This window comes from Galeopterus variegatus, unplaced genomic scaffold, assembly GCF_000696425.1.
Source record: "Galeopterus variegatus unplaced genomic scaffold, G_variegatus-3.0.2 Scaffold2445, whole genome shotgun sequence".
Lineage (NCBI taxonomy): Eukaryota > Metazoa > Chordata > Mammalia > Dermoptera > Cynocephalidae > Galeopterus > Galeopterus variegatus.
The window spans coordinates 144023-169094 of NW_007728556.1; the positions used below are offsets into that span (position 1 = coordinate 144023).

General features: G+C 37.5%; 1 protein-coding gene across 1 annotated transcript in view; it reads left to right on the plus strand.

The window, feature by feature from the left end:
• Positions 1-25072, plus strand: part of TMC1 (transmembrane channel-like 1) — a gene marked incomplete at its 5' end in the record, with an annotated part of 129350 nt that overhangs the window by 21154 nt on the left and 83124 nt on the right. Inside the window, 2 exon segments of the mRNA XM_008581725.1 lie at positions 16538-16628; positions 18292-18373. Coding sequence (XP_008579947.1) covers positions 16538-16628; positions 18292-18373 — 173 coding nt within the window.

Sequence of the window (25072 nt, forward strand, 5' to 3'; positions counted from 1 at the left end):
CCTGGGAGTTGTCCATTGGCAGACTGTGCCTGCTGATTTATTAATGAGACACCCAGTAAAGCCAAGAAAGTTACCCTTAGGATTTCACTTACACTTAAGCAGGTGCTTGAAACTGTCAGCTAGCCAGTAAGGTACCATTCCTCCTTAATCAATCTCCCCTCATCCTACGACAATTCTTTTTTTGTTTGTTTATTTTTTATTTCGTTGTTTGGGGGAACTCATACACTCATATTTCTAGGAAAGTGAGAATAGACCATGGTTGATTTCCTCTGCTGGAGCCATCTAAGAAAACTTAGGGAAAATTATCTCTATGGCTCATATCCACACCCCTTCCTCTCTGGTTTCCTTGGAACTTAAGATTTTCATGGGCAAGAATCATGGTTTATGTTTTAGTTCACAAAGGCCTTTTGTTTGTCTGTCATTATGAAGGAATGAAGGATTTCACAAAGGGGGCTTTTAAGCATGTGTGTACACCCACTAACACACACTTCAACCATTTTGAATTCTTTTTAACCAATAACTTGCCCAAAGCCTAAGCCTTTAGTTCTTGTACATTACACATATCTTGGGTGTAGCAATTTTTTCATCTGAAGAATGGAGGATCTATAGACAATCTATAGACTGATCTGGATTTTGTTGATCAAAATGTAACACTGACATCAATTTTTTTACTATTTAGTAAGTCCATATCAGGTGTCATGCTATTATGTTGTGGGCAAACTTTTTAACCTCTATATCCTTGAATTTCTCACTGTGAATGGAGATAAAAGTAGTACTTCTTCATAAAGTTGTTGAGAGGATTAAATCAGTTAATAGATATAAAGCACTTAAAGTGATACCTGGCACATACTAATCATTTTATACATGTTAACTATTATTATTTTACTATCATAATTTCATTCATCCCTCTGAATCATTCTTTAAGGTAGGTATTACTAGTTTGACATTACTTGTAAAGAAACTGAAGCTCTGAGAGGATAAGTAACTGTTTATGATCAGACAACTAATAAGTAATAGAGCTATGATTTTAACTTGTCATACGGAAAATTACCTTGATGCAATGGAGGTTTTTAAGTACACTATTAGGCAAGCTCTTCCAGAAGTCACGGGACTTAAAGTCTCACAGACCAAATTAAAATGCTTAAAGCACATGGTTTATTATATTTATTTAAAGCATAGTGAGAAGCGAAGGGAAAGAGATAGGGTAAATGAACACACTTGGGATAGAGTGAAAATAGAGTGGGATTGAGGACCACAGGTCCACACTTCAGTATCCTGGGTTTTGCAGTGTTCCTATGTCCTGTCTGATGGTATGGCTAAGAAGACTGAGGTCCCAGAGGGGCCCACACGATGAAGGTGACTTGGGCCAGTGACAGGCACTGGGTCTATTGGAATGACATAGGACAAGTACACCTGAGTATAGCAGTAGCTTGTCAATTAGTCTGTTGAAATGCCACAGATTGTATCTGCATTTCTTGGGCAGAGCATGTATTAGAGGAACAGAACCAAACTGGAAGACACCAATGGATGGTCAAGTTAGCAGTGACTGATATCAGTCCCAAAGCAGCAGGATAAAGAATTGGTCTTTCCATCCCTTTCTAACTGTGATATGCTTATTTGTTCTGCATATTTTCTATTCATTTTCTGTCTTTCTTTGGCAGGTATTGCAGGTTACTAACTTATCTGCTGTCTGTGTTGAGCACAGCAATTATGCCTATGCGTCACATGCTACATGTTTACTTATCAGCTGTATTTACACATCTTATGTGCACAACTGGCCACATAATCACAAGACCTAGTGCAAAGCGTAAATGTGGAACCCCTTGCTCAAAAATAATTGAGAATTTCAATTTTTAAGAATTTCAGTATGGTAAAAGCAGAGCATTAAGCCAAGCATGGGACCCATCTGAGTGTGGGGTCCTGTGCGAAGGCACAGGTCACAGGCCTATGAAATTGACCCTGCCTATGTGTTTTACCTAAATACTATGAGCCAAGAGCTTAATTATTATTTATGCTGAATACTTCTAATAAATTCCTTCTATTCTAATAGCAGAATTCAATGACTTCAAATAATTTATCGAACTTACATTACAGAATTCAAATCTTATGTAACTCCAAGATAGTGTTCATGTAATATAGCCACGGTGTTTTTAAATACCATTTTGAACATGTCATCTCCATGTCCAAAGCCTTCAATGTCTCCCCAGTAATTAACAAAGTTCAGAATTAAAAAATCAGTGAGCTCCATGACCTGAATTCTAGCTCCCTTTTCAGATTGACCTCTCATTAGTTACTAATGATGATGACCATAAGGTTTTGGAGATGGACAAAACATCTCCAAATTTTTTGAGCATCTTCCGTTTATCAGATCCTGTGCTAGCAGTTGTTGCACCTTGAAATCAGAAAGTTATCCTTATTTCACAGATATAAAAACCGAGATTGACATAAGTAAAGTAGCCTCACACAGCTAATAACTGTGAGGGTGAAGATTAAAATCCAGGTTCCTCCATCACAAAACCTCATGCACTTCCTTTTGTGCCATGACTACCTCTCATTGAATCATGTTTTCCAGCAAAATGAGTTTAATAGTCTTTTGCAGATATGCTGGGCACCTTTTATCACTTCATTCTGTTCTCTTGTCCACTTTTCAGCATCTTGAGTTCATCTCCCCTCTGACGTCCTTTCTCTGCCAACTCTTACGGAAATAGGACTCAAATGGACTCTCTATTATACCTTAGACTTTCTTGTTATGCTGCATTGTGTTGCATTTTAAAATTATATAAATCTACTTCCTATCAGGAGCTCCTCAGGACATAAAGGAAAAGGTGTCTCACAGCGCTTTATTTTCTCAGGGCCGAGCATAGTGCTCTGTATGTTACAAGCATTCAGTTAATGTTTCCTGTGTGGGTGACAGTGTTCACAGTTTTGTGTCGGACTCTCATTCCCAAGGCAAGAGAACCATTAACATGACTGGAATATTTAAAGGTCCTGGCCGAATAGGTGACTAGAGGACAGGAATGTGCTGGGAAAAAGCCCCGATTTGTAGTGCTGGCCAGTGTCCATGGTGTAAGTATTTCTGCTATGACCAATCTCACAGAATTCCTGAAAATTTAGTAATTAGTGGCTTGTGTGAACCAATAAGAGTCCGCTACAGCATCCCTTGGGGGAATCTAATACCTTTTGATTAACTAAGGTTATGTTAGCGAAAACTAATCTGGAACAATTGACAGCAGAGGCCAAAGTAAGAAGAACTGTTTGTCATTTAATCTATAATCAACAATGAAATGCTTGAAGGGGAGCTGCCCATGAGAAGGTCAAACATTCTGTAATTGCAGGACTCCAGATAAAGGTCCAAAGTGCATTAATGACTTCTTATCCTAGTTTTTTTTTATCTTAAAACTCTGCTAAATGTCTTTCATTTTGTATTTTAGAATTTCCTCCCAAATCTGTTAGCATGCGTAGAGTTTCAGTCTTTCGTCTGTCTCCTCTTCCTCTTCTTGCTCACTTCTCTCTTTTTAAAATTCATTTTAAAAAGAAAAACTTTTTATTCAAGAGGAATTAACTCTTGATTGAGATCAGAAATGTCTTATCACTCACATTAGAGTTCATCTGCCACAACTGCCTGCCTCTTCATTTTCATGGTGTTCTAAGTCTTTCCAGTTAGCACTGGCCTGCACCTTACATGTTTCTATTAAACAAGAACAATGTTTCTGACGATTTTCTGTCTCCAGATTTAGCCTATTTATATTTGCTGTATTATTATGATAATGATGCTTAGCCAATTATTGAGGTTAATTTTAATAATGCTTTCCAAAAAAATATTTTGAAATTCTCCCAAAAGGGATACTGAAAAGTATCAAATGTAAAAATTGTTTTTTTCTTGGGACTTGATTTTTTAATTGTTAAGGAAGTCAGCTCTAAAACATGGGTAAATATGCTTTTGTCTACCAAGAATTCTCCTCCTTTATTTGTTTCATGATTTGTTTAATCTTTCTTAGCTGCACTGCACTATTTTACCATTGTGACCTGGAAATGTTTTTGTTCCACCTTTGTTTGGCAGGCATTTTGGGTGGCCCACTGGTATCATCCCTATTTATTTTAGAAAGTCGTGAAAGCATTTATTATTGTCATAACTACCTCAAAATCTCAAGTGCATGGCATAGTTAGATCAGCCTGAGGTTCTGTCCAGATGGTTGGTGGATGAATATTAATCATTGGAAAAATGGGTCTAAAAATGCTGATATTCAAGGATGTTTTCAAGATTTTGTCAATCAATCAATCTTACTAATCTCCACAAACATTTACTTATTCAGAGTTCAAATAATCCCAAACTTCAAATAAAGAGGGATTAATTTTTTTACAATATTGAATAAGATAATAATAACAATAAATACTAAGCATAAGTAAGTTCTGAAGCTTTCTTCCAGGTCCATAAAATGTGGTTACTACTGTCTTCTTCTGTGTTTCATCATACCATATTCCATATAGTATTATTATATCCCCATTGTGTGGTAAGATCCATTGAATTAATTTTCTCAGCTTGCCAGAACATCCTACCCCCCAACAATTTCTGACAAATAGCAATTTACCAAAGAATTTGCACTGTTTAGAATTTTAGTTATCAGTAACAACTAATTTTCACAACTTATATTACACTATCCATAATGTTATCTTTGGAAGGTGATTAAAAGAAGAAATACATTATAGCAAAATTATCTAGGAATGCTTTTAAATATATTTAACATAATACATTAACAGTAAAAAGAGAGGAAATATGCACCTGATAAGCACAAAATAAGATTAATTAGAGAAATGTGTCTTTGCTATTTTGGGAAGTGTGGTTCAGATCTCAGGCAAAGTAATTCTTGTGAAGACAGCCTTTTGTTTTATCTAGTTTGTAATAAGAGAATGACCAAGGAATTTTTGAGGATGCCTTTATGTATATGACCAAGGAATGGCAAGTGGAATTTTACTTGTTGGGGGCTTAAGTAAGCTTGTTGCTATGTGATAAAAATAGTTAAGCTTTATTACAATGTCCATACTATAATAAATGTTTGGAGAACATTCTATTAGAATATGATAATAAGTTGGGTGAGAGGAAGAAAGGGGGATAGTTCTATGTTTCCAATGTGTCTAAAATTCCCTTCTGCAGTCATGAAAATTAGAAATTTTTAAATAATATGAACTGCGTCTTTCAAACAGTTGTGTCGATGATGCTTTTTAAATACATATGCATGAGTTTACATTTATACATGCATTTGCATGTATATGCCTGTGTATATATAACATATATATACACAAAAGCACTGAGATATCTACATAAAGATAATGACTCTTTGGATAAATTGATTTTTATATTTTATGCATACACTGTTACTGTATTTCTTGTATTGCTTGGTCAAAAGGATCAGGAAGGCTATGGAAGGACACTGTGAAATATTAACACTGTGAAATTTGGCAGGAAGACTAGTTTACATAGGAACATAGCATGCTCTGTGGGTGACCTTACCTAAGCTGTGTTTCCCAAGTGATTAGGATTATCCTCCAGATCGGAGTTTGCTGTGTGGCAAGCAATCAAATTTACCAGGTAGTCCTGATTATCTGCAGAGCTGACTGAACAGCCATCATTTTGAATCATCATTTTAAATTTCTTGCCCACTCATGGATTGAAAGGCAGAACACAGTTCCAAAAGAAAACTAAGGCTTTCTGTTAGAACGATTTTTAGATTTAACACTCCTAAATGTCATCACTCAACATTTTGGAAAAGTATTTTATAATACTTAGAAATGCTTAAAAGGGTAAATATAAACACACAGGTATTGTGCAGACACATTTTACCCAAATTTTCAAAGCAGAATGGTTCTTCTCCCTCTGAGGTAGCGCCCTGTGAATTTTTCTGTTCACAGCATTCAAAACTCATTAGAATGTGTTTGATTAGCATGTTCAGGAGCCAAGCAAAATTAGCACAGTCTGTCTACCAAGCCATGCAAATGGCCTTGCAAAGAGCTAAATGTTAGTATATTTAAGAATGTGAGATTGTGTGTGTGATTCATGGTGGAAAAATCTTTGTTAGAGAAATTCCTGCAAACTGATTCCCATAATGCCTTTCTCTGCCTACCCGAATTCTATCAGTCCTTTAATGTGTGGTTTAATTCTTATCTTTGCAATGTCTTCAACAACTGTCAAGCCTACATTGTCCGTCTTCCCTCTTTTCACTTCAAGGCTGTCTTGCACTGTTATGTAACTATTTTATGGGCCTATGTTTCATTTTTCTTAATAGAGTTCAAACTGTAGAAATAAATCTAAATGTTTCTTTTATTTCTTTCAAACACACTGCTAAGAACATAAAACATACTCAATAAATACCTTGAAAAAATGACTAAGTAAATGGGAGAATGAAAGAATGATAAAAATAAAATAAATTTGTTTATTGACCAGAATTTTGGATGGGTTCTCCTCATAGCTATGTACAGCAATCTATATTTTCAATGTTATTTCTACCTACTTCTGAGGACAATTTTCCCACAGTAAAGTGGGGAGAGGAAACACTCCCATGCTGCAAATCTTTGGTGGTGAGAGTAGTTGAGGTAAGGTTTTAAATTGAGCTTTCTTCTTACATCTTGGGCTTCTGATTTTAAGATTCATTTGTGGCTTTAAGGTCACGTTCTTTGCAAATCTCATTTACACTCAAACACCAAAGCAATAAGTAGGCTGGGTGCTGTAGTCTGAATGTCCCCCAACGCTCATTTTGGAACTTAACCCCCAATATGGTGGTAGAAGGTGGGGACTTTAAGAAGTGATTAGACCGTGAGGACTGTGCCCTCATGAAAGGATTGACCCATTCATGGAGTAACGGGTTGATGGTTTAATGGATAGTCATGGGTGTGTTTCTGATGGCTTTATAAGGAGAGCAAGTGAAAAGGTTAGCTCTCTAGCTCATGCCATCCTCTCACCGTGTGATACTCTTTAGAGAGTTCCCACCCAAAAGAAGGCCTTCACCAGTTGCACCCCCTGGGCTTTGGGCTTCCCAGCCTATAAACCGTAATAAATACATTTTATATCTTTGTACATTACCCAGTTTCACGTATTCTGTCAACAGAATTCTAGCAACAAAACCAGACTAATACACTGGGATATACCTGGATGCCTTAGGGATATGGCCTTGAACTCACCATCCCCTTAATACTACCCCCACTTTCAAGTATCAGTGTTGCTAATCACATGTTCAAGTGATGCACTAAAACAAAATACAAAAAATAAATAGAACATAAAATCATTGTCATAGAGCTTAATAAAAATATCTGGAGAGACATTTATAAAGTTATCATTGTAGAATTGCTTCACACTGAGGAAGAATTCATTTCAGTAATTTGGTTGTACATTGTGTGGGGAAGGAAAAAACATTCTCTTTCCCTCCACCCCTCTTAGGTTCATTGGCTGGTTTTTGTCAGATTGGTAAAAGATAGATGAAAAAGAGAAAAACAAACAGGTTTATTACCATGTGCATTATGCTTACACATGTACCACTCAGAGATGCATAACTCAAAAGAAGTAGTTAGAACTTGGGCTTCCATAGCACTTCAACAAAACAGCATACATTTTTAGAGAAGTGACAGGACAGAGGAAAAGGACTTTGAGTTTCTAGAGTGGCAAATTGTGGAAAGGCAGATATGCAGGGAACTAATGAGAGACAAGGACTAGTAAAGTTTGTTGTGCAGACTCCTCTGGAGTCTTCTCTGGGTCGATAAGTCTAGAGTTGTTTCTGGTGATTAATTTCTGTCCTTTTTGGTAGAGAGGGGAGGGAGGACGCATTTACAAATTTAGATCCTGCTTTGGGGCAAGAAGGGAGAGGGCAGAGAGCTTTTCTTGTATCTGCTTCTTCTCAAGTGTCTTCAGTTCAAAATAATCCTTATGCCTTTTTTTGGCACATTTTTGGTATATTTTGGCATAATATGGCACACAGTGCTTATGTGGTATATTTGGGGTGCTGTGTTCTGCCACAGTACCATTATCTCTGCTGATAATGGTTCAATCTTAGAATTTTTGGTGAAAAAATATCTTCTATGGAGAAAAGCCAGCTTAGGCTGTGACCAATATTTAAAATTCAACACGAGCTTTTAGCTCCTGGGAAAATCTGTTATGGTTTTCTCTTCACTCTCTTCTGCTACCACAATACAAAGGATTTTTGGTTGTTTGTTTCACCATAAATTTTAAATCTTAAATCAATCAAGTACAGAGAGGAGGTAGAAAAAGGCTTAAAGGAGGATCTAGTATGCTTTTTTGTTGTTTTTAACCACTAAAGCCCAACTATGCTGTTTCTCCTTTGATTCACCCAAAATTACCCTGAGAAGCTTGACTGACCTCTAGGGTATGACTAAAATGTGTTCAAGTCTTTATTTGACATTTAAGTCAGTCATGAACATTAGCATCGTTTTAGATCCCCAGGGAGCAAAAAAGTCATCCTAGGTCTGAGGAATTTCTGTGGGTAGTAATTTTGAATTTCATGCAAATTTGACCTGCCCAAGCTTTGCTTTAGTTGTTCACCAAAACCAGCAGGTTACTTTACCACATCTCCAATGAGCATCATTGGAGCAAGAGGAAAACTTGCCTTAAGAGCTCTTTATACACAGGTCACTCTAAGGTTCATTGCTGATAAAAATTTTAGAGGTCTTAGGAATTTATAATATAGTTTTCTCGGTGAAGTGTACTAACTAAAAGTAAGTATACCCAAATAAGCCAGACATAAAAGCTGACAGGTTATGTGAATGTGCAGGCGACTTTATTGCTTGTTCTTGTTCTTAGTTTATTTGTTTCTTGTTTCAGATGATCAGTCAGGCAGTTACCCTTGGGGGATATAGGATAAAAGGTGAGCTAGGGACATGAAAAGTAAAGTTATTCACCAAAGGCAATGATCAAGCATCAAAATAAGGTACAGTACTGCCAATCCAAGGGGACAGCAAATTATACATGATATAATAGCTTTTTAGCCCAACCCTCCAACAGTTGTTTGGCCACTGTAAAGACTTCTTAAATTTAGCATTTCCACCAAATGAAATTTGGTTTAGTTCCAAATTTTTCCCCCACCTTGTTGCACATGGGAATCATTTGGGACCTTAAAAAATACTGATGCCATGTCCTGCTCCTAGAGATTGTGACTTAAGTGATCTGGGGGTGGGAGGACTTGGGCTTTGGAATTTTTAAAAGATCCCACAGTAATTCTGAGGTGCAAACAGTTTAGGAACAATGACCAGAACATCATCCAGTCTTTTTGCTGGTGTTCATTCAATTAGCATTTGTTGAAATTCACTCCTGTGCAAGGTGCTATATTAATTAGTGGGGAATTAGAATGAAAGACATAGACCTTGCCCTCAGGAAATTCCAGAGCGGTGATGGAAATGCACCAGAAAACAGTACATTGGGACAACTACTTCAGAAAAGGCAGAGGTTAAATCACTCTGACCCGGCAGTAGAGGGGAATGTTGGAAAATAGAGAATCAGAAAAGGTTTTATGGAGGAGCTGTAGTGCTGGCCTGACTCTTGAGCTGAAAATGAAGAAAAGGAAGAAAATGGGTGGAGAAGGTAAAGGGCATTCTAGAAAAAAGGGAACAGCATGCATAAAGGCATGGATGCATTGGAAATCAAATTGCAGCCAGCCTCTTCTTTGACTTTCCTCTAATTCATCTTGCATGTCATTGCTGAAACATTTTTCTTATAGCATTGTATTGCACATGTCAGTTTCCTGCTCAAAAATACTCATGGGTCCTCACTGACAAGAATGAACTCTGCTCTGCATAACCTGACATTAGGGCATGACACCTTTCCTTTAAGCATTTAGATGCTCGTCTTCGTTGCCCACCTGAAGACCTCAGGTATGTTTCCACCCCTTCACTTTGCTCATGCCACTTCCCTGCACTGAAATGTCCTTCCTGCTCCCGTGGCCATGCAGCAGAAGCTTCCCTTTGTTCATGCTTCCTTCAAACCACTGTTATTTTTCATCTCAATCATGTAGCATTACTTTTACTACTACTCACTTGTTTGTAATTAGATGATGCCCTAAATGTACAGCTTGACTTTCTAATGGGATTGTAAATTCCATACAGAAAGGTGTAGAACCTCATTCCTTTTTCTAATGGGATTGTAAATTCCATACAGAAAGGTGTAGAACCTCGTTCCTTTTGCTCACTCTCTGCATACGGCATAGTTCCTTGAAACAAGCAAAAATCCGTATTTTCATTTCTGAGAACAAAAGTATATGACAGTATTCTAATAAGATTAGAAAATGGAAGAACTAATTATCTGCATAGTTGCCTGGTCCTTGGCCATGGATGTGCACTACTTTTCCATAGTTAGAAAGATAGTGTGCAGATTGTTCTATATTGTAAAGTTTTACCTGATGTTATATCATAAACACTTCCTAAGAAAAATAATAAATATCTTTGGATAATAATCAAGAGTACCATTTACCCAAAAGTGCCGGGTATGGCTTTGCCTACGTGTTTCAACTTTTGTATGTCCTTATACCAGTTCCCTGAAGTAAATAATCATGTTATTTTGAGAGAACTACAGACATTGAGCTCAAAAACATAGAGCTGTGCCACTTACTGGGTGACCTTGGGTACTTATTTTACTTAGCTAATCCTCAGTTTTCTCATCTCTGAGATGGGTATACTATCAGTGCCCACCTTGAAGGATTTTGTGGGGATTAAGCGAGATGACAGATGTGAAGAGAGCCTGGCATGTGGCAAGCACTCGGTGTATTAGCTGTCGCTGTTGTTGCTGTTGATCTTATTCCACAGGGGAGGAAACTTGGATCGAAAGTGTCTAGAAATTCTCCCAAGATCGCACAGGTAGTGTGTGACAAAGCCAGGATTCAAACCCATGTCCCAATTATAATGTGAGATACAGATCACAGAATTTAATAGAATGTAGTCCACGTATAACATTTTGCAATTTAATGAGACAGAGAACATGTGCAGAGTTTTGAGGGAAAACACAATTGGAGAAATAATATTCTCGGGTTATCCTCTGGTTGGAGAGAGAGAGAGAGAGATTGAGACAGAGACAGAGAGATCCCCTTTCACCTCTTACCTCAGGCTTCCCAGCTGGTCCCTGTCCTGACCTCTCTGCAGCAGCACAGCTGGAGCAGGGCTCAGGCTGCAACCCCCGGCAGCTTCCTCCCGGGCTGTGTCAGAACTGGGGCTTCTGAAGCCCATTACCTGGGCCCTCTCGTCACGTCTCAAATGCAGGGTTAAATCCTCTCCTGATCACTTAATAACGAGAACAATCACCATGTCTCATTGGGGTAACAATCTGAGAAAAATGGGCTGGGGATTTGCCTTGAAGTATCTAGTCTTTTCTTGACTTTGTAATTTGGAGACTCGGCATAAAAATTAAAGTCAGCCCTATTAGTACTGTCGCTGTTAGTAGTAGTTCCCATTATAGAGCTTTCGCTGTTTTCTGTGGACTAAGTCGATCACATTATGTATGTATATTTCCATAAAGCATATGGCAATCCTATAGAGTAGCTACTATTATTATCTCCATTTCATAGATGAAGCAACTGAACATCTTAACCATTCCAGCCACTGCCAGCAGCATTACCTTTAGAAAAACATGTTTTAAATCATCACTTTTAGTTTTGAGATAACTAAATAATTCTACTAGCCTAATTATAGAGTTATATTATCTAGGAGGCCTATAGCCCTTATTTTTAATTTCTGTACATTTCAGTAGCTTCTTACCTCTGCAACTCTTTTTCAATTACTCAGTAATATTTTTTCAAAAAAGTTCTCTGGACTATTGGTTAGATTTTTTTTTTTTTTAAATAGCAGTACTTATTATGAAAAGACCCCTCATTCTTCTGTTCTCTTTACCCTTTACTGAGAAGTGTTCATGAGTACAAGTTCTGATTATAGTTGCCTGAAACTCCAGTTTTGAAACATCTTTCATTTACTTGAAAAATAAATTGGTTTCTCAATCATATTATCAAACTGAAAACATGAGGAAGGAAAAGTCAACTTAACCTAATTCAAAAGGAGAACACGGTTCCTGGGATGAGAACGTGTCAGAGGCAGCACAGCATGTCCGAGTAAGTCTTCTGGGTAATCAGGGTTGTATCATGTGTTATGGGTAAATTATCTATTTTGTAAGTTAGGCCAAAGCGTGCTCCTTCAACTAGCTGTGAAAGCATTCTTGAAAGCCCATGGAACCTTATTATTCTAACTACCAACACAAGGGGTTGATGAATGAATGATGAGGCCAGGTATTATTGTCATTAAATAGACCTCACTCAATTATTTATCCCTGGGTCTGGGGTTACAGCTCAGAGAGCTGTGCATATTCTACCAGGGCTTGCTTGAGTACTGAGACTTGGAGACAGGATTACAGTCTTGGCATGGCAGCTTTGGTTGAGTGCAATTTAAAGGGATGACAGACATTTTTCAATCAGACATTTGGATGGTTTGAGGCCAATGGATACTCAAAGTTTATCCACAAAAGACTATTTCATCTCAGCTATGTAGAATAATTTAAAATTCCTTTAAATTATTCTGATAAATACAAATGGATAGGAAAATGAATGACTATTGAAAAAATATGAAGAAGTTTTCTTGCTTCTTAGTTTTCTAAATACTCTGTTCTTTATTTTCTTGCATTCTGATATCCGTCATGGGCACTTTATGTGTGATGTGTATCGGTCAGTGTTTCTCTCTATACTGGTTGTTTCCTTTTTGTACCTCATTTCTAATTGCACAATGAAATATGTCTTCTGCTTAAGGAATGTGTTAGTGGGGAGGATGGGATTGATGATACTAGTTTTCTTCCATTCTGAAATCATACCAGCTCATTGCAAAAGTCAGCCCCGAAAACAGGGTTAACGCACATTCTCTCATGGAGTCCCGGAGCTCTTCCAGCCCAGTGTCCCTTCTAGGCCTGCAAGCTGCAAGAGCACTTCCTTACATCCCGTGAGCATCAGATTTGAGGGATTTAGAATCTCTTTTTGCTAGACAATCACTCTAGGGCCACCTCATGGCCCCTGGCTTTCTTTGAAAGTCATCCCCAAGATTTCTGATGAGTTAAGTCTCTTAGTCATTCTGGCCAAGGTGGGCAGCGGTGAGCAGGGAGTAGCTAGAAACGCTACTCAGGGGTCCCTTCGGTATGAAATTGGGGGGGTGTCTATTGGAGAATGAAGGAAGGTGCAGGGCAGTAAGGAAGGGAAAACGTTCATTCCTGAGATTCTATAATATAGAGAGGAATCTGGACTTTTGCCTATAAATCACTTAGAATTCATATATGTGTTTGGAGGAGCAGGGAGGTAGTAGTAATTGAAAGAAAAATCTGAAGCTATACCTAGCACCAGGGAAAAGGATTAGCAGCTGAAGAACAAGCAGTAAAAACCTGCTTATATTATTCAAAGGAAAATTACATTCATAATAACTGACAAAAACTTTATTAATGCCATGTAAATAGGATTCTATATTATTAAATGAATTTATAATTAATTTTGTAGTGATTTTTACTTGGTTATAAAGCTGACTTCCTTCCCTCTAAATTTTGCTAGTTTAATGCTCATCAGCTCACAAAATTAAAAACTTGAGCAGAAATATAGAGTAGCATAGCTATTTCTTTACACTTCTGACTGCTTAGAAGAAAGTCATGCTTTCTAACTGGCTGCTCATCTAGAAAGAGACATAACTCTTAACAGGCTAAACTGAATGACTTTTAAATTATCTGCTAAATATCTAGAGTAGTAAATATGCCCATAAGTGGGCACTTTATTACACTTGAAAAACAAATTTTTGATTTTATTACTAAGAATTTTTGAGTTCTCTATTTATACATGTTCATTATAACAGAGACTGATGTGATAACTCCTGTGTATACTTGGTTTTATGAATTTCAAAATTTGTGATGCCAGATAATTGAATTATAATTAGTAGTGCAAGAACACAATGTATGGATCCTAAAATTCACTATGCTATGCAAAATTGGGCAATAAAGACCACAGGGCTTATAGGAAAAAATAAGGAGGGCATGATACTCAGACACATAATTAATGACACATTAAAGAAAAAGGTAGAAATTTGATAGAATGGCAGCAACATTTTATACATGTTCATGTTAAGGAATATATAAATGCTACAATAAATATGGCAGTTTACCTTGAAAAGGATCTAAAATTTGCTTGTGGAAGTGGCCTTCAAAAGTGTTGCAGCCTGTGGGTTACTGTGTAGTGTGGCAGGGAGGTCACTGTAACCCAGCTGCAAATGGGTGAGGCTTTTCTAACCTGTGTTAGGAGCTGAAGTAGCGGGTAGATGAGGTGTGTGTATTTTATGTGTTTCTACACTGCATGTTTCAGCTGGGTGCAGTTTTCTGCGTTCACCTAGTGGATAAAATCACACATGAACAAACCCCAAATTCATGTTATGCTTAAATTGTAATATATCAATCATGTTAGGACAAATTAACAGTTTCCAAGCAAGCGTTACAGTTGAGTTACCTGTGTAATAATTCCTTCAGTAGTTTCACATCTATGATCTCACCTGTTCTCGCCACCACTCCAGCAAGCAGAGAAGCAATTGCCTGACTGTTGGTTGGTTGGCAGATCCTGGCCCGTCAGAAGCCACACTATAACTGAGGGAAACTGTGCCCGACCTTGCTCAGGCCAGTGCGAGTGCTGGGCAAGTGTGTGCTCCTCTGAAAAGCAGGACACTCACGAACGTGGGTACAGAGAGCACTAAAAAGGAAAGGCCCTAGAGACAGATCACAGAGGCTGGATTAGAACCCAGGTTACCCAATCTTCAGGTTAGATCCTAAAGTTCAACATTTTATAAAGTCTCTGCTAGATCCCACCCTCCCTCCTACCTTGTCACCTCTATAGCACATAGTTAATGCTTAAATGGGATGTGTTTTATTCATTGCATGGACCTAAAAACCCAGCCATGAGAACTCAGTTTGTAATTTTTGACATGGCTTTACTGAACATTTTAGAATATGTTGAATGTTTTAGAAACTGTTTTTCAACTAATCTTCCCAGACCAGAGGTCATGTCAAACATCAGGGCATGGGACAAAGCCAGTCTAGTAATTCTTCTCCATGTCTAGGAGGCCACCAGTTGGGTTTCAGAGAAGACTAATCATGCAGCAAAGGGTGCAATCCTAAAGTCTGGAAATGAGTTTGCCTTCCAGCAGTACTTGATGCAGAAAATACAATTATTAGGTACTCCCCTGTCTACATCTACTACAAATTATGTCCAACAGCTCTATTTCCAGAAGTTAAGTACCTCCTGTGGTCAAAGCAGTGGTCAATGTTATGGGAGATACAAAAGGATGAGAAATTTTCTCTATTGTCAAGGAACTGATTAGGGGATTCTATTTGATGACTGAAGAGAATCTCCACCATTGTGCTTGTGTTTTTGTGCCGGAAAATGGATGCGTGAACATACACAGGTGAACAATGAGGCATCACTCCTAGGACTGGTTACAGCAGCAGGTGCATGTTGTTTTTTGATTGCTGTGTGTTACAAAATCCTGAGTTTAGCACTGATATTAAGGAACATTTTACAAAAAAAAAATCCTTTACTGGCCTTTCATTTTTTAAGGTTTAATTCATGTGTTAGTAAAAAGTTTATTTATAGTCATGTGTTGAAGGGTCTTGTCTGTAAAACTACACGTTCCAGGGGCCATTTAACTGACAACAAAGCTACACCTGTAGAATCACAATCTCCATTTGGGTTATCTGTTCTTATCACAACAGAGGCTGCTCTCCATCACACAGGTAATATGCTCTTCAGCCCTTAAGAGGTGAAGAGAAACATTCATTTAATAACTATGACAAAACAAGGTTACAGACGTTGTAGTATGTATTTATATATATATGTGTTCACATTGTTCATTTTGATGAATTAATGTTTTTAACACATGCACATAGATACTTATGTGACTACCATAAATGTACAGATATTTGGGAATAATGTTAAAGTTTAAATTTAAAGCCCTTTCTGGATACGAAGCCAAAAGTATTTCTTTCCTTTTCTCTCTTTCCTGTACTCAATTTGCTTTATAGTTTGATTTTTCTGTTTTAAGACATAATTGCTTTTATGGGATTAAATGCCAGGTCAGTAAGTAAGTTCTATGTCAGTTTGTCCTAAACTCTCTACTCTTTTTTGTTTTAAAGGAATTCTTAAAAAAGAAGAAAAGAAAGTATTTTTTAAAAAGCATTCTGATTGCCAGAATCTGATGTAAACTTCAGATTCAATTTTATATGTGGTAGAAATGAGATCTAGCGTTCTCTATTTTGACACTTAGCATAAATTTCTTGCTTTTTGATGACTCCAGTGAAGTAAGACTAAAATATCTTACACTTCTTGGCCAGAATTAAAAACTTAACCATGCATTAAAAGTCTCTAGGTTATAAAATACAGCTTAGGTTCACTGGTTAAGGGTCTAGAGAGCCTAGAAGAAATAAGACTGCAGACTTCTATACTCTATTAATCTCAACCCACCTCTACCTACCCCTTATTTTGTTTTATTTTTGCAGAGAAGCAAAAAAATTTGTGAATGAAAATGAAGGTGCACTTGGGAAAGGAAAAGGAAAACGGTGGTTTGCATTTAAGATGATGATGGCCAAGGTAAGTATTTTTATAATTCGGTCTGGTTTATGCCATATTGTCCCCAAGGCGGAGAACATTGGTTCTATCCCGAGGGGGTAAACAAATTCTTACACTTTGTCTGTATAAAGCACAGATACACATATAGTACATACACAGTATGTCCGTGGTATTAAAGTTTGTGGGGAGCAGGGGTCAGGAAAAAACTTGTTATTAGAAGAGTTCAAGCAAAAAGTAAGTTGGGAAACACTGATTTATGGCAAAAGACTTATTTGTATGATTTTATCACTTCCAAAAATAAAAAGATTATGTTCTTTTCATTTCGTTCTCTGAGAGGTATGGGGTTCTGGACAAGGTCTCTTTCTCAAAAGGTCAAGGACATTTTCTCAAAATGTCCACAAACTGCAGGGCCATATAGCTTTTCTCCACCAGGAACATCGACTATACATTGGATAGAAATTAAAAAAAAATGATATGCTGATATAAATATAGATTTTTGAAGAAAATAGAAAAGCAACTAACATTTATTTAGCACTTACTATGTGCCAAGCACTGAATTGAACCCTTCTATAAAGTTACGTTTAGTTCTCACAGTAAAGTAACTGCATAGGTATTATTATCTCCCCTTTACAAAATTTATACCAACTGTAAGTACATGTATTCCCATGAAAGTGAAGTTTCATAAATAAAGTTCATATATCTTAATTTTCATGCATACGCACACACATAATAGATTATTAGTTTTATCTGTTTTTGTGGTTTAAATAAATAGAATCATAATACTTATGCTTTCGTTTCTGGTTTTTTGATGCAATATTATGTTCGTGAGACACATCCATGTTGCTGTGGGAGGTATAGTTCATTTTTATTGATGTGTTGTATTCTGTCATATAAAAATGCTACACTTTATTTATTCGTTCTATTATTGATGGACATTTGGGCTGTTCTAGTCCGGGGAATCTTTTGAACTTCAGACTTGTCTTATAATGTTATTTAGACTCTGTGTGCCTGTTCAGACCTCATTATCCCACCATAATGTGCACATGCAAAGTTATTTATCTGTTTCCACTGTTCCTAGTGGTCCCCTTGACCATGGATGAGCCAACACTGGGGAGTGAAATGGAAGGAAGACCTTTTGTAAAACTAACATGATTTTTTTCTTTCCTTTTCTATGACACCATGCCTTTCCATTTAGCTGATTGCTCTGCCTCTACCAGAATGAAGTGTCCCATGCCAGCCTGTGTTGAAATTACCTGTTTATATACAATCCACTCTACTAGATCAGAAGCTTTTCAAAAGGGCAACTATGTCTTATTCAGATTTCATTAATTCCTTCATGCAATGGATTTTAATTAAGCATATACTGTGTGCCAGTCACTTAATATGTGTTAATTCAGTCCCTGCTCTCTTCTTGTCTGGTAGAATAAACAGATCTTTTTGGTGGTCAGAATATTTCCCCCAAAACAGGGGGTGAATAAACAGTTTTTGCATTAAGTTTGCCTGGGGGTGGTGGGAAATAGGGAAGCAAGTGAAACCTCCTGTTTTTCCTTTTTACAAGAAAGCAGTATTTGGTGCCAGAGAGATCTTTCCAAGCTTGTTACCTGGTGATGTTTTTGGCTGGGGGACAAACATCTTGACAAACCAAGAGGATGGGATTTACTGTTGTACCTGCCTTCCTTTTCAGAAATGGGTAAAATTCCTCCGTGATTTCGAGAACTTCAAAGCTGCTTGTGTCCCATGGGAAAATAAAATCAAGGCGATAGAAAGTAAGTTCTCTTCGGATCTCATTGGATGGGAAAGGTTGTCCTAGATAAATGTCTCCTAAGCTTATCAGATGCGTTTCTCAGTTTCTAAATTCTTGGGAAGATTAAAAACAAAACCCCAGCCAAACAAAAGCATTTCTTATGGCTCTTTGGTCACTGTGAAGATTTGCTAGCACTTGCCACGGTCAGCACTGGAGACCCCTCTCTTATATCCTTCCTTAGACCAAAACATTCTGACTTGGTTTTCTCTCCTACACAGCAAAGTCAGTACTGTGGACAATGACATTGAGTCACATTTCTAGGAAGGTAGAGATTTTATTTTGGCAATGAACATGACATTGAATGAATGTTAGACAACAATCAAAATGAACAATGTTTAAAAAGAGTGAGGAAGTCTTAAAATCTCATTTTCCAACCTCTGTAGTAGAATAAACAATAGTCATCTAGGAACTTGCTGTCTGAATATTCATATTGTGCCTTCATTTTGTGAAATAATGTACAGCAAAGGTGAGAGAATGTACCCAATCAAACCTACTTAGTGCAGTGCTCTAAGCTCAGAATAAAGAAAATAATTTTAAAATGTTATAAATAAAATAGTAAATAATTTTTTTAAAATAATAATAGATAATATAAAGAAAACAAGGGCCAGCCTGTGTGTGGTTCACTTGGGAGAGTGTGGTGCTGATAACACCAAGGCCATGGGTTCAGATCCTTATATAGGGATGGCCAGTTAGCTCACTTGGGAGAGTGTGGTGCTGATAACACCAAGGCCATGGGTTCAGATCCTTATATAGGGATGGCCAGTTAGCTCACTTGGGAGAGTGTGGTGCTGATAACACCAAGGCCATGGGTTCAGATCCTTATATAGGGATGGCCAGTTAGCTCACTTGGGAGAGTGTGGTGCTGCCAACACCAAGTCAAGGGTTAAGATCCCCTTACCAGTCATCTTTAAAATAAAATAAAATAAAATAAAATAAAGAAAACAAGATAACATTTGAAAAATTTTGAGCACAGTCTTTCCATATTCTGGTTTCTCAGGGTTTTGACTAAGAAGTGATTTTCATCTGTGCCTCTGCAGATCAGAGGCAGGTTTTCCTGCTGGTTAAATGTTGAATCATGTAATTGAAATGGAGGTGCCATCGGGAGATAACACAGCTGATGAACATTTCACTGACATGATTGGGCACATTTTAGGAGTGGCCGTCCCTCAGTCCTCTATCTCTCCTTATTAAATGGCAGTTATTAGGTGGCAATAAATTAAAATACATCAGTTTATTAATTGCACCTCCTCCCACATACTGCACATGTCATTCCTTTCTTGCTTTATTTTCTCCTTAACACTTAATGCTATCTATAATACTATATTTTTAAATTAATTTTTTTAACAAACTCTTATTTTATTTTATTTTATGCTCATTTCTCTCAGTAGACATGGAAGCAGAGATTTTGTTTTCTTCACTCCTGGACCCCACTTGACACTTAATATGTATGTGTTGAATAAAATGACAGATTAACTTTTCAAATGTCTGCCTTTCTAGGAAATAGAAGGAGGAGTTTAGACATGTCAAAAAAGAGCAGACATCATGGAACCTTAGATTTCAACTGTACAACTGAAGCATGGTACCTTGAAAGGCACTGAGGAACAGAAGGCCATTTGGAACATTAAGATCCTGACACATATATGTGGAAGAACTCTGGATTTGGTCCTTGCTTTGCTACAGATTAGCTGTTTGACTTTGAGCCAGTCATTTAATCCATCTGGGCCATACTGTACAAATTTATGAAATGGTGGGGTTAAATATTGATCCATCATAAGGTGTATCCCAAGAAATTTGTAATTTAGTTAAAATACATGAACTAGAAAATTATTTATTTAGAAAGCATATTAGAGTGAGTTCTAGCCTATCTTAATAATAATGTCATGCTCATTTGTGTTCTAATTATTTATCTTGAGTGGGATAGAAACAGATGGAATTATTTCTATTGCCAGAGATTGCAGACAGGAATGACCATCCATCACGAGTGTCACTGTGGAAAAACCAGATTGAATGCTGCTCAGTAATACCTTCAGTTGTCTTCTCTTTTCCCCTCTTCCTCCAGGAAATTTGGAACAGCCAAGCTGAACAATTTAAGCGAATGTGGGTTATTTTTCTTTTCCTATATAATTTATTATTTGGTTAGATCGTTCTGACTTCTTTGCTATTGATGGTGCATTGCTTCCGTTGTGAAGAATTGACCCTTATTTTCTATTCCACCAGCAATCACCACAACCACCATTTACTGAGTGACACCATGAGTCAGACACTCTACAAACATTTTATTTAATCTCCAAAGTGCCTGCAATGTGCACATGAACCTTCCTATTTTATGGTTATTGTTAAATAACTATCCCAGAATTAGTTAGTAACAAAGTTGAGGTATAAAAGGCAAAGTCTATCTTAGTTCAAAGCTTATGGCATGCTTTCCATGTGGCATGCTGCTTTTTGAGGGAGATTTTATAAGCTTTTTCTTTTTAAATGTTTGCAGCCAAGTTTTTAGATAGGATTCTACCAAGCCAGTGCCAGGAAAAGTAGCAATAGCTTTCCTTGATAGTTACCCTATTTTCTCATGTATTTACTTTCTAGTGAGTTATTTATTTAATTATATATTTCGTATTGTAGAAGATACTGAATGTACTAAGATTTTAATGATAATCATAAGTAAACTATATGCTTTTGGGCTATTGTATTAGTTGAAAAGTATGAAACCTATCTAAGATATATTAGTAGAGAAATTAGGTTGGATTAACAATCTCATAGAATCTACCCTGCCAGATATAAAGTTGTATCTGTGATAGTCTTTGAAGCTGAATTGAATGAAAAGTGGGAAAAAAATGTGACATGGAATCAGTTTTCTAAGTGTTGAGGCCTTTTTGCTCCCTACTGGCTCCCTAAAAGTTTGGCAATCTTTTTCCATCTCTGGCTCTCTGTTTCCACAAAATCTGGGGGGTTGACTAGTTACTGTAGGAGGTCATTTCCAGCCTAACACTCTGTGATTTATGTTATGATCATTCTTAGATGTATATATAGAAATCAAATTCTTTACTTTATACTTTTGAGTGGTAAATTATTAAAACATTTAAATTGAAAGCAGATTTATACCAAGTAAGGCCTGTATAATTACCTTCTATAGTCATTCAGAGTAAAGATGGTTAAGTATGTACCCTATTTATAAAACATACATTTAATTACAGAACTAACAAATGCTTTTCTTCTTAAAGAAATGACCATTTAATCTGACAGAAGCTTTAGAAATATGATTTTATTCCTTTTGAATGTCAAAATAATCTAAAATATAATATCTCATTTAATCTTTAGACTAAACTTGACATTACTGATTAATTGAGCAAATACTCACTGAATGCCTGTCATATCCTAGGTATGTTTCCAGGAACTATTGTTGCTGATAAAGACAGGCAAAGACTCCACTCTCATTTATCTTACATACAAGTGTGTTAATATGTGTATGGTTGGGAAGGGAAGACAGATCATAAAATAGAAGCAAATAAATAATGAAGATGATTATGGATTGTGATAAGTGGCATGTTCAAAACAGGAACAGTTGCACTCCATGCCAAATAGTCTTTCTAATCCACTTTGCCTCACTCTCTGATCAATCTCTAAATATATACTGAACAAATATTTTTTAAATATTTGGTTTTAAGAGTCCCAAGTTATCAGCCTTCATCGAGTTTCTCAAAGCTCTGTTTAATAATTGGCAGAATCAAGTGAAACTTAAGTCAGATCTAAAACTCGTGCTGTTTCCTTCTTGATTCCAGTAAGACCTGGATCCCTTTGCTAGTGGGGACCAGGTACTCACCTGATGATTCCCAACTTTTTTTTCACTTAAGCAACAGATTTGAGAATTCCTGCCGCAGAGTATGCTGTGAAGTTTACATTGCATGGCAATGCCATGAGGTTTTACTGTCATGTTAGCATTGAAAAGGTGTCATGCCTAAATGCCTAAAACTCCAGGCTTACCCTCATGATATACCTTATTAGCCACACTGCACTGCATATTTTGCTGAAGAAGCTACATGCCTGTAGCCCCAGGAATATAATTTTTTTTTTTCCTTTTTGTCTTTTTTCGTGACCGGCAACGGATCGCAACCCTCAGTGTCGCGCCCGTACCGGACCGGGACCGGCAACGGGATCGCAACCCTCAGTGTTGCTCCCACCCCTCGCTCAGCCAGTGAGCGGCCGGTCTGTATGTGGGATCCGAACCCTCGGCGGGAGCGCCACCGCACTTCCCAAGCGGTGCACTATAGCAGTGCGCCACCGGGCCGGCCCCACCCAGGAATATAATTTATATGCACTGTGACACAAATATTACTGTTGAAACCATAGATTAAATAATTGAATGTCTGTCAAGCTGGAGATTTCTCAGAATCAAAATCTACTTTTTTCTAATAGTAGATTACAGAATCAAAATGATAATGGGATAGACTTATCTTTCAGACTGGAAATAGCTTCCGATAGGCAATACAGAGACAGAGTTTAGACTCCATGTGTCTCTACTGGATCAAAGGCTCCAGAAAATGCAAGTCAAATTTGTTACATTTAATTCCCTATCCCCAGACTAGTTTGAAAAGTCTGTGGATTATATCCTTGCCTAACATGGTGGCATTTACATTGTACTCATGCAGCAGATCATTTAATTGGTCTTTTCCTATTTAGACATGCTCATATTTGTCTGCTTGTTATCATGAGCTGTTTAAGCTCTCGGTTGTGTTTTTTATTTCACTGACGTAGTCCTTCAGTTCCAGGAGTTCTGCTACATTCTTTTGTAAGGTATTAGACTCTTTGTGAATTTCCTCCTTTGTATCCTGTATATTTTTTCTCATTTCACTTGTTGTCTAAGTCTTCTCTTATCTCTTTGAGTTTCCTTAAGATCATTACTCAGAATTCCTTTTCATTCATTTCAAGGGTTTCCTGTTCTGCAAGTTCTTGTATTTGAGAAGTATTATATTCCTTTGGCAATGTCATATTTTCTTGTTTTTTTCATATTTCTAGTGTCTCAGCATTGATTTCTGGTCATCTGGTAGATCAATTGCTTCTTCTATTACTATGGAGTGGACTTTGAGGAGAAAGACTTCCTCCTCCTTTTCCAGGCTCCTCTGGTAATTTTTGTGTCAATGCAGTCAAATGTGCAGCAAGCAGCCTGCACAGTGGTCATGGCTACTACTGTGGTGGCAAGCCATCCTTGCGGTGGTAGAAGTTGTGGTGGTGGCTATTGTGGACCACCTCCATGGAAGTGGTATGGAGACCCTGGTTGTTGTGGTGCTACTGCCTTCTATGTGAGAGGGGGAATGCTCGATGCTGGTTAAATTCTTAGTGCACATAATTGATCATTAAGTTATGTTAGATATTATTATTATTATTACCCATTTTTTTCTTACAAGAATAAATCAATTTTATCTGAGAGACTAAGTATGTGGAAACGACTGCTCTTTTCATTTATATTTGCAGCCACACTATACCAAGGATTTTCTTTATAGTCAACACCAGCTTTAGTTAACATCCTCTAGTAGGATAGAACCACTAGAATAAGTGTGGGTGAAGAAGGAATTGTTCTTCCTTTTCATTTTTGTGTTGAGACAGGGAAAGGTCCTATAGAGCTTTGATGTCAACCAGGTGATTGATTTTGTCTCCTTTATGGTCTTTGTTTGTTGTGTTATGGTGCTTTCCTTCTGCCATTTGTAGGAGAAACATTGTCTTCTGGATTTCTTAATCTGTTCAACCTGTGTTTGGGTCTTTCTTATAATCAGTACATCAAGTTTTAATGAAATATGTCTGCCTGAAATTCATTTTCTTTACACTTAGGATTCTTTAAAGAATGTACCTTCAGATAAAATAGTTGTGAAGCCACTTTCAAGTCCAAACACTGGAGTTTGGAAGCTTTAGACTCTAAAGTATATTTAATACATAATGGGTATGTGTATGTTGGAGGAGGGAATACTTTCTGAGATATCTTTTTTTTTTTCCTTTTTGTCTTTTTTCATGACCGGTAACGGGATCGCAACCCTCAGTGTCATGCCCGTACCACGACCGGCAACGGGATCGCAACCCTCAGTGTTGCGCCTGCACCACGCTCAACCAGTGAGCGGACCGGTCTCTATACGGGATCCGAACCCTCGGCGGAAGTGCCGCCGCGCTCCCAAGCGCCGCACTCTACCGAGTGCGCCACCGGGCCGGCCCTCTGAGATATCTTAATTTGTTTTTCTCTTTTGCATTTAGGTATATTTATTTATACCCTGTACTCATGAAACTCATTTGACAGGGGTTATGTATGAAGGCTGGGAGAGGGTGGGCTGTGGTGATAATTAGAAGAGCAAAACTAAAAGAAGGAAGGAAGGAAGGAAGGAAGGAAGGAAGGAAGGAAGGAAGGAAGGAAGGAAAGGAAGGAAGGGATGAAGGGAGGGAGGGAGGGGTGGGTTAGTGTCCTGTGCTTGGGACTATCTACCAGAGTGTCTCACATGTGTTTCCAGGGAAAATCTTACCCTGGATACCTAGAAACAGATGTTCTCTTCCAGTAAATGAGTAACTGTAATGACTAACAAGCTGGAAGTCCACTACCTTTGATAAAACATGATGAGTGAACCTGGCTGAACAGTCGTCGGATAGTCGTCACCAGAGAGCAAACATAAGAGCCATGAAACGACAT